We start from the raw sequence: 10,818 nt of genomic DNA, 5'->3' as shown, positions 1-10,818 counted from the left end.
TGTGAACAAATTCCGTACTCCTATCCTATACAGTTTATATCTATATTATAAGCCCCGTCCTATAGGTATATTATATATTACGGACTTTTTTTAATGGACCCCCCCCCCCTCAACTAATGTTCTGTGTGCATGCCTGTTAGACGTACCTATCTACTGTAAGAGCAGGCAGAAAATGCAGCACATTCGAAGGGACGGAAAATTAAGGAAATAATTCGAATAATACTTTTAGTTTTGTGGGAATGAGAACTCAGAAGATAATAAATGATGTATGAATGCTCTAAACGTCAATGGATTCATGCGTTTTACAGAAATTTTCAATTCAAAGATCTGCATTGCATTTTTCTATACAGGATAGGCACCCAAGAAGAAATAATAAAATATCATCGGTAGGTAGGTACCTAAATGTAATACTAAATTAAAATAGCATCTTAGACAGAAGTGTAGTGGGGTCAGAGCTCACGGGACGGTGCTCCGGCACTACCCCAGACAGTTTTCAATGTTTTCATCAATATTAAATGTTATTTTTAACTGGGTGCAAAAATGCAAGGGGCGCGATTGGTCAGTCCAATTCCTACGGGAAAATATAAGTATGGATATTTAGTATCTTGTCGCTTCGATTTTTTTTACCCAAACGGTATGTCGGTACCTACGCTTAATCTTATGGTTTAGAAAAAGTGGAGAATTGGAGGAGGGTTTGGATGTATAAAACCTGCACCACTAATCATAGACTAAAATAGGTATGCTAGTGGGGGCATTTTACGTAGGTATATCATTGCAGTTTTACGTAGGTATGGCTGAGTTAAAATAGCAGTAGCGAAAATCTAAATGAACGCTGTAATTGTATATACCTAGGTAGGAATTGTAATAATGCCTATTGCAGAACATTCACAAAACTCTTGTTATTAATTGCCTTACGACAAGATAGAAATGAGGTGACGATTTATTATGAGTTTTAGACAGTATTTCGTATTACCGTATGTATGTATGTAAGTTTATTGAATTAATAATGCGATTTAAAATGAAATGTTTTGGCACGATTAGGTCAAATGCGCTAGATAAGCGAATGAAATCCACACAGGCAGAGTTGCGAGTGAAGTCATAGTGACGACACTCTCTGCACGCTAATAATAAAACTTTCACAGATTTTCTTTCTATTGTCTGTTTTTCTTTACATATTCACTGTTCATTCATACAACCAAACATCTTCTTTCTTGGCTTGCTACACCTATTTATATTTACACGCTGATGGGACAATTTTATTTTACACAATCCGTCGGCCACTGCATTTCAGACATTCTGGTCTAGAAGTTGAACGATTACTTTCTTCACTGACTTGTATTTTTTTTTGGTGATTATGCATCTACTATATTGATCAATATATTATGTAGATACGATACGAACAGTCGGTAAGTAAATTGCTCCGTTTAACGCAAGGCGTCAGAAAATTTGAAAACAGACTGCGAGGATTACCAGAGCGATGTAGGCGATGACGAAGGCGTGCCGGCGACGGAGAACGGTCACGAGATGTCGGCGAGCCTCTGCCGGTGATCCCGCGATCTGAAGAATCCTCGCTCCGTTTTGCACTCCCTGATGGTGACCGTCTCCAGGTTGACGGTGACGTCAGTGATGAAGATCTGACTGGCGAGGCCGCTGCGCGCTAACCAGAAAGCTGCCGGTCGGCGGATAGGCGCGGGCGGGAGATGTCGCGGGGGCGCGGGGGCGGGAGCGACCGCGGTTTGTGTGATCTGCGGCACGGCCGATATCGCGGAGGGCGCGGTGGTCGGGGGGGGAGCGGGCTGCAGCGCGGGTGGCGGGTCGGCGGGGGTGGAGGACTGCGGCCGCGACGCCGGCGTCTGCGTCTCGGTCTCGGGGGAATGGGGTGGACGGCGTCCGGGGGCACCCGACCGCGGGGCGGCCCCGCCCGGCGGACAGTCTGCTCCCCCGCGAGCGCCCCCCAGAGGTGAAGGATTGACGGAAACCGTCATCGGTGTCGTGTGATTGTTCAACTTTGACGACATAGAAGATTCGATTTCGATCTTGAGTATCGGGGCGTGAGGCAAGCCGTTCGTCTGCGTGGCTCCATTGGAGACGCTGACGGGCGTCTGCGGTAGATGATGTCTGCCGTTCACTTTGGGCGGGTAGTTGTTGTTAAGAGGCGGGGGGGTGGAGAGACGGGGTATCTTAGGCGCCGGAGTTGTCGGGCTGGTCGTGATGGTGACGCCGATCTTTCCGGACTCCTTGGAGAGCACTTCCGCTTTGCGCTTGGTGCCCACCGGCAAGATCGGCCTGTCCTCCGAAGACGAGCTGGAAGGGGAAGGCGGCGACCTCCTTCTCGGTCCTCGCCTCGGTCCTCCGGCGTTCGCCCCGGTTCCGTCACCGCGTGCGCTGTGCTCGAAGCTGTAAATGAGGCGAGCGTCCAGTATGTTCTCCTCCGGTTCCCAAGTATTGTGCTTCGGGCTCCATCCTTTCCACTTCACGAAGTACTCTACTTTATTCTGAAACAGAAATGAAAAAGAAATGGTCAGATTCACACGTCAAGAGTATACCTATACATCGGGGACAAATAAGAAAAAACGGACGATATCAATCTTCTCAATAAGTTGTTCAGAATAAAAAATACAACACAAGTTCCTACAGAGTAAAGTATCTACGTACTTGCTGTTTGTTGACTACATTAAATTGACAAACTGTCCTTGATAGACGAAGTCTGTCCGCATATAAAAAAATGCGAAAATATGATACTTGTCCACCAGTAAAAAAAACTACTCATTATTATTTGTTTGTTTATATTTTATAATAAATTCTATGTTTTAGGATAATAATTACTGATCCAATTATTGTGTTAAGCTTTATACGAAATTTGGCATTGTCAGTATCTAGCAAACAGCGATGAATAGTTTAAATTGAATCGTAGCCATGTACCTACCTACCTACCTACATACCTTCTACGCATGGGCCTACCCGCTACAATCTCCTTCAGAAAGAAAAAAACGTATTATTATTTTGTTATTGTGGGGAGACAATTTATGCCAGCGTATGCCAAGCCCGTCTCAACACCGCAACACGTCGAATTATGTGAATGTGATTTTGTTTCAATTTTGTAATTCAAGTATGAATGAAAAAGTGTGCACAAGTTATGGCGGATCTTAACAGCCTACCTCCACCCTTCGCCTCTGCTAGGCAGGTGTATCCCGGTCGTGACGATTTCAATGTGCACTTATTACCTTCCAACAACGTTTTCCCTAACGGTGGTTCGTACGATGTGAACACGTTACAAAAATATGTAAGAATAGATACCTAATACAATTTGAATTCCTCACCACCTTCCATTATGTTTAATTCATTATAAGTAGGTACATAGATATCAGTGGCGAAAGGTGGAGGTAGGTTGTGAAGATCTGACATAAATAGTGCACATTAAACTTTGTCAGTCAAATGTACCTACCTATTTTTTTCACCATAATGTAAAAACACCTACCTACTAACATGTAAGATATTTTATAGATATAAGAATATTTTTTATCGATTATCGTTTGATATAGGCAGAGCTTATTGAATTTAAAAAAAATGTGTAGGTACTATTTTTGTCGGATCACCATAGCATACCTACTTAAACTATTATGGTTTGGTTCAGGCAGGGTTTAATTGAATTTTAAAAACTAACTAATCATCTGCAAAAAGTAAATAGGTATCTACATATTCTTAGTTATATCTATATCAAATGGAAAAAAATTAAATCTTTTATTAGATAGTTATAAAAAAAATAGAATACGATATTTTTATTTGAATACCCCTGAGACGCACAATGCACTCACTGCTCGTTTGCGCGTTCCAATGCAGCTGTCGCTCAATAATATCCGACTACCGACCTAAAACTGACAAGGCTGCCGTTTCCTTGTTTTCTATAGGTACATAATAATTATGTAAAACTTCTTACAATATATAGGTAACTATGTACATCAGTGGCGAGGGCTGGAGGTAAGCTGTTAATATACGACATAAATATTGCACACTAAACTTTGTCGTACTTCATACTTCACTAGCCAACACCATCTATCTGTACCTAAATTGTAGTCTTATTTCAATGAAAACAAATACGTTTGACTGTCAAGTTTAGTGTACACTATTTATGTCGGATCTTAACAGCCTACCGTCACCCTTCGCCACTGATGTACGACGTACCTACTAGTTTCCATACTCAAACTTCCATAAAATAGGTAGGTATGTCATATTGATAGTTATAGCGACAGAACAGAGAAGGTAGGAAGCATAGATTTAATATAACTGTAGGAAGAGAGTTTTTTTCTATTCTGTTGATATATGTTTAATCTACATAGTTATATTCTATATTTAACGGCTTACGCCATTGTGAAATGACACATTTATAGGTACAGACCTACAAACTTATCTGTAGAATGGCCAAAAATGGAACTACGAATTACCATAGGACGCTATTTTGAAAATGTCATTCAAATGTCAGATTTTGTCCAGTTACGGGTCTTGATTGGGTAGTTTTTGACAGTTGCTCTCCCATCCCATTCTTCAGATAAGTTTGTAGGTCTGTTTTGGCTGTGTTCCCTGATCCCAAGACCGACTATGGACAGGCCGGGGTACTGAATTGCAAATTACGATTGTAGTGCTAGTTATCGAATGTACATAATGTGGTAACGTCATGTTCACAGTAAATGAGACTTTTATATTTAATTCAAAACAATGAACGTAGGTAGGTACATATTACCCTTTCTTTCGATATTAAACAATCATCATTTTCTACAAACAGTTTACCATATTATTATACCTACTTACCTTGGACTAGATCCTAGATCGAATAGTTACCTACCTATCATGACGGAATTAGCCATCTGTTAGTAGCTTACTAATTTGTTAGTCTGAGCTAACCAAGGAATACCAAATTTGTGCCCTTTGTTTCCATTTGTACCCCACCGAGTGGAAGCAGTTTTGAGGCAGGGTTGGCATTATAGACCCAAAAACCTGCGCGCCGACTGTCATAAAATAATGAATGCGCGTTTTGCTTACGTGAAAAACTTTAATGCATAGGTATTATGAGACATGCGTAACTATAGAAAATAACATATTCTATAACACGTGTTTATACCATATTTTTATACACCTACGTATAAGCAGGTTGGCAGGTACCACACCCGGTAAGTTAAGCCAGTTCCCATTAATTTTGTGTTCACTGTGTCGATGATCACTAAATGCAAGAAACGTAAGAAGTGAGTAAATAAAAAAAGCCTTTGGAAGGTAGGTACCTACCTACCAGTGGCGAAGGGTGGAGGTAGGCTGTTAAGATCCGCCATAAATAGTGGACACTAAACTTTTTCAGTCATTCGTATTTGTTTTCATTTAAATGATTACACTTTACAGATGGTGTTGGTTAGTTTTTAAAATGCAATTAAACCCTGCGAAAACCAAGCCATAAGACATAAGTAGTAGAGAATAATCAAAAAATACTGGTCGATCTATAAAATATCTAAAATTATGCAGTTAAATCATACATAACTTTGGATATTTTATAAATAGAATAATATATTTAATTTATTATAGTTTGGTGTAGGCAGGGCTTAATGAATTTTATAAAAATAACCAACAATATGTGTAATATATGTACTTACGTAATAAACAAATAAGTATGAATGAAAAAAATATACCAAAACTATTATGGTTTGGTTAGGCAGGATTTAATTGATTTTGTAAAAACTAACCAATACTTTCTGTAAATTGTAGTATATGTTCAATAAAAACAAATGCGTATGACTGACAAAGTTTAATCTGCACTATTTATGGCGGATCTTAACAGCCTACCTCCACCCTTCGATACTGTTACCTACCTAGTACCCAGATACTTAGATAAATCTGGAAAGTTTACGTCATTATACAATAGTTTACACGGAAAAAAATGTACACTTTGTAGGTTCCAACATATTAATAATAAGCTCTCAACCTTTGTAAAACATTGTACCTACATATAGATATCGAGCGACGGACGATAATCCATTCCCAGCCGATCCCATATCATAAATTAATATTAAAGTATTGCAAGAAGTAACAGGAATCAAGCACGTTGAAAGGATAAGCAATCCAGCGCAGAGACCGTCTGGTAAGGCCGGTAAGGGGAGATAGAATCGCTGGAGATGAAATTCCGCCGGAATTTATGCCACGGAGGGGAAGGGACCGAAAAAGCGTGATAATTGCCTTCGCGCTGGGGGCAGCGCTGTGTCACGGCAGGACCGCAATAAGTATTTCTTGAGCCACGCGTAAACAATAACTAAGAATAATGTAATACGAATAAAATACCCATCAAGCGTAAAACCACGACATGGCTTATACCAGGGGGGGGCAAACTTTTTGGATGGAGGGCCAAATTCAAGAATTCAAAATGAGCGGCGGGCCGCAAGTAAAATACCATTTTTAGATATACACTATTTATTAACACTACAAAAAAAATAATGAGAAGAATGAAACTGTTGTACATTTTTTTAATTTTTTTTAAAATTCAGGTGTTAATTTTGTAGTTGATATTCTCAAAACTGCTTGTAAATGGACATCGGAGATATTTGATCGTAAAGAATTTTTATTGAGGTTCATGATCGAATATGTTTGTTCACATAATAGAATATAGGTTGATCCAAAAATAACGAACATTTTTCTTGCATAATCTTTAAGTTGGTCGAATTTGACTGAATTAAGGGCATTGTAAAATTTGGAGATTTCTTCACGACGATGCAATTCTCTTAAATCAGTGTCACACTGCAGATCAATAATCTCAAGTTGTAGCTCTATCGGTACACTATCAATATCTATTGAAAATGGATCGCGTACTATTGCTAAACAAATTTTAATCTATGTCAATATGTTTTTTATAAAATTATAAAAAAGTTATTCGTAATCAGAAGTACAATTAATGATGGCGGGCCGCAAAAAATATCCGGCGGGCCGCAGTTTGCCCCCCTCTGGCTTATACGAATAAAGCCGGATAGTTTCTATATATTACTTAAAGGTACCTTTATAATTTTTTTAATGAAGTTGAAGGCAGCCAGATGCAGAGATATTCGCCGTTAAATTAACCAGATGCTTAGTCATACTTATTTTATTTTATTTATTTATTATTGTTATGCACATAAAGTGGGCTCGTCACTAAATAATGGCAGAATTGAGAAACACAAGTGATAGCTATCAAATTAATCAACAATAGCATACCAACATAGAATTTAAGCAAATGTAGGTAGGTATTACCTATATAGGTACCTAACTACTTATTTCATTTGTATTCAAACGAAATGTCGGTAGGTAGATACCTATTTTATTTCATTAAATTCTGTAATTGAAGATTATGACAGCCCAATTCTGGCACGATTTAGTAATGTAGCTAAGCAAAAATTGTATGAATGCTAAATCTTATAAAACAATAGACGGCAATTTTACTCGGGAAACACAAAATAATGAGAAGTGGATTGCCTTTTAGGTGAGACTGAAACAAGGTTTAATTTTCGAGTGAGGATAAGCATGTGTTGAAGAATATTGTATTATTTTCAATAAGTATTAGGTAGGTATGCATTAAAGTTTATCACGTAAACGAAACGCGCATTTAATATTAGTAATATTTGAGGAAATTCTAGAGGCTTCGTATATCATGGGTTTTGTGGCCTGACCTGACATTTCTTCGTCTATAGTGACTGGTCTCACATTTGCTTATATGTACCTACCTACCTAAGTATTATCTAATCTGTTGTGTGGTTGTGGGCTCAATCCCGGTGTTGTAGGTACAAATGTTTCTAAAAATCCTAAAAAGGTGGGTGTTTCGAATTGTTAAATAGGATGGTGCCGAAAGTAAAGTGCCTACTTACTTAAGGCTGGCTATACCTCAGCTGAGGCATGGTCTAAAAAGATCGTGACTAGGCGATGCGCGGAATGTGCAAATGACGCGAGCCGAACGAAATATAATTTGTCATAAAAATCCAACATGTGTCCATTTAATGTTACGTTTATTGTTATATTACTAATAATAATAGTAAGTATATTCATTGACATGTTTTTTTTTCAAGTACCTACATGCGGAACGTTTTTTAGTCATCTTTACACGATTTAAGAATATATTCCTCCGACACCATCACAAAACAAATTGACGTGCTTACAAGTCGCTCACTATCGCTCTCCGAACGGCAACGCGGCCGAAATTACGTCCCACATAGTGTTGAAAGTTAATTGGACACAGTTATGCAGAAAGTAGCCAGTCCACAAAAAATAAAAAATAAATGAGATATGATATAGATCAGATGCGAGGTTTTCTCTACATTCTGCTGAAAATAGCCAAGCCGCAAAAATATTATTCTCGAAATAAAATACTATTTACAATTTTACATTTTACATACATTTTAAACAATCATGTTGTTACTAAAGTGCCATTATCTCAGCTCGACATTATTGTGGACTGGCTACATTCTGCATAACTACGTGCAATTGCCGTTTCACTGATGTATGCTCTTAACGTTTGTCTGTTATCTTACGAAGACATGTTCCCACCCCACCCGCAGTGTGTAGAGAATAATTATTAATTAAAAAATATTTCTTTTTTGAATTTTGGTACCCAGATATAACACAAGCTGCCACACACGCCTAGGGTAGGGTGGTACAAGAGTGCGCAGTGTGCAAGAGTACGCATTCGATTTAAACTTATCGCATTTGACGTTAGCTGATAAATTCAATCGCTAGATGCTAGCGTGAACTTGTGACATGTCGCCGTCACGAGCTGTGTGTACCTAGGCGATTATTTACGATTTCAGGTAACAAAATCGTTTTTTTGCTTGTTCGTTATAATATTTAACTGTTCTGGAAACTCTCTCACATGGAGGTTCATTGCAATAGAGTGTTCTTGTATTATTATTTCTATTACAAATCTACTTAATTAGCAGTCACGAGAGAAAAGTTTGACAGTTTGCCCTAGATGGGGGTAGTAGTATGTTTTTGACGAAATGTTCACCTGCTGTGCAAGAGTGCGCTGGGACGAAATGTGCAAGAGTACGCGCGCGCTCTTGCACGATACGTTGTTATTGCTTACTGTTTTGAATTCAAAATGTCCAGAAGATCAAGCAATTAGAAATACTACACCGAAGAAGAACCCTGCATCTTTAAAAAGAATGTTTAAAAAATCTCAGCATGCTTCAAAGAAGAAGATCTGGATATGCCCAGCTTGCGGAAAAATATTTAAGGAGCCAATGGTGAAGGACTGGATTCAGTGCAAAATATGCCAAGAATTGTGGCACGAGAGATGCACTGGTTATTTGGGATCTGGAGATATTATATTTGTGATCTTTGCCTCTGATTATCCCATCATATAGTGTGCGCGCACTGGTGTACACCCTCCTGCGCACTCTTGGGCTGCAGGGTGCACACGAGTGCGCACATAAAGTTTTTCTACTTTTTTTATTATATGTTTTAATAGGTGAGAGTAAGACGGTTCATATTTTTTCTTGTAACAGCTAGATAAACAAGAGATAAAATAAATTTATTTTTGTTTTCCTAAAATGTATAGTTTTATTTGCACAAATTCTGAAACCCAAAACTGCGCGCTCTTGTACCACCCTACCCTACATATCAGAATGGAGATGCCTCCTATGAAATAAAACGTAGGTACTTTTAAAATTACTGAAAAAAATCTATTGAAATCAGAAAAAACACAATAGTGATACCAATACCATTGGAATAAATTAAGAAAATTAATACATTTCGTCTTCGCCTTTAGGCAATAAAATTAAGATTACCGCTTCTCATATTAAGTATCCTGTTATTTATATTTTACAAAATCAACAGATTTTTTCTGACAATCACTACGCCAATCCTTAATTCAGTTCTGTCAACCACCCCTTTCCCCTACCCGTGTAGTCCCAAGAGGGTGTTGGAGACGCCTTCTACTCCTCGCGGAAGCTGAGGAGCGGAGAGGGGTGCCGCAACATGATGCGCACGCGCTGGCACGAGTGTGCAACGGGGAGGGGGCGGGGGCGAGGGTGACTGCGGAGAATCACACGATCTCGCGCCTGGCAGGATCAAAAGCAGCAATATGAGCGCCAGCTTCGAGCTTGCAGAATACATAGCAGCTTATTTCGTTGACGAATGAATCATACTTTTCTACGTTCAAGGGGCAGTTGAGAATGTCCTAAGTACTAGGTTCACCTACCTAACTAAAAACGAATGACCCAATAAAAATGTAGGTAAAGTACCTACATGTAGGTTCACATTGGATATAAATGCGTGGTGACAAATCGTCGCTGTAGGATTGGTTTGTCGAATAGACCAAATGTTCAGGAGACGAAAAACAAATTTCATATTCCTATATTTAAATACATGGAGATATTTAAATTGTTATTTTTACAGCATATGAATGATGTATTCATTACCATTACAAAGTAATTTAAAGAAAATGATGGTTCTAGTCCATTTAGACACAAAAATACATTCTGCATTAAAAGGTCGATTTCGACAAAAACGGATATTCCACAAACCAATCTATAGCGACGAAATTATAATAAATACAATGTTAGTTTAGTTAGTTACAGTTTTACTAAGTTTTTTGTCCAGCGTTCAAAACTATTTAATAACGACACATTTTGATGGTGAGCCCTGTACTTAATACTTATAAGTATCTACTTAATTTATCAGTGCAGTTTATTTTCTCAATTTACATGGAGATGTCTAACTACCTAACTATCTATAAAAAATATCAGTTTTGCACTTGTTTATAATAAATTGAACAAATTTAATTTACCACATCCATAATTATAAGGCCAAGTATAAATATTT

At 38.4% G+C, this 10,818-nt stretch overlaps 1 protein-coding gene across 1 annotated transcript in view; it reads right to left on the bottom strand.

Moving 5' to 3' along the window:
- Positions 1 to 1,170: 1,170 nt before the first annotated feature.
- The window catches only part of Pc (chromodomain protein polycomb), a 57,786-nt gene continuing 48,138 nt past the window's right edge, over positions 1,171 to 10,818 (bottom strand). The window contains exon 2 of the mRNA XM_085958133.1: positions 1,171 to 2,495. Coding sequence (XP_085814259.1) covers positions 1,518 to 2,495 — 978 coding nt within the window. The 3' untranslated portion in view covers positions 1,171 to 1,517. The remainder of the gene's footprint in view (positions 2,496 to 10,818) is intronic.

This window comes from Rhyacophila brunnea, unplaced genomic scaffold (assembly GCF_057557595.1).
Source record: "Rhyacophila brunnea isolate RB1 unplaced genomic scaffold, BYU_Rbru_1.0 scaffold_7, whole genome shotgun sequence".
NCBI lineage: Eukaryota > Metazoa > Arthropoda > Insecta > Trichoptera > Rhyacophilidae > Rhyacophila > Rhyacophila brunnea.
The sequence above is the reverse complement of the archived record's forward strand: the minus strand, read 5'-3'. Positions and strand labels throughout refer to the sequence as shown.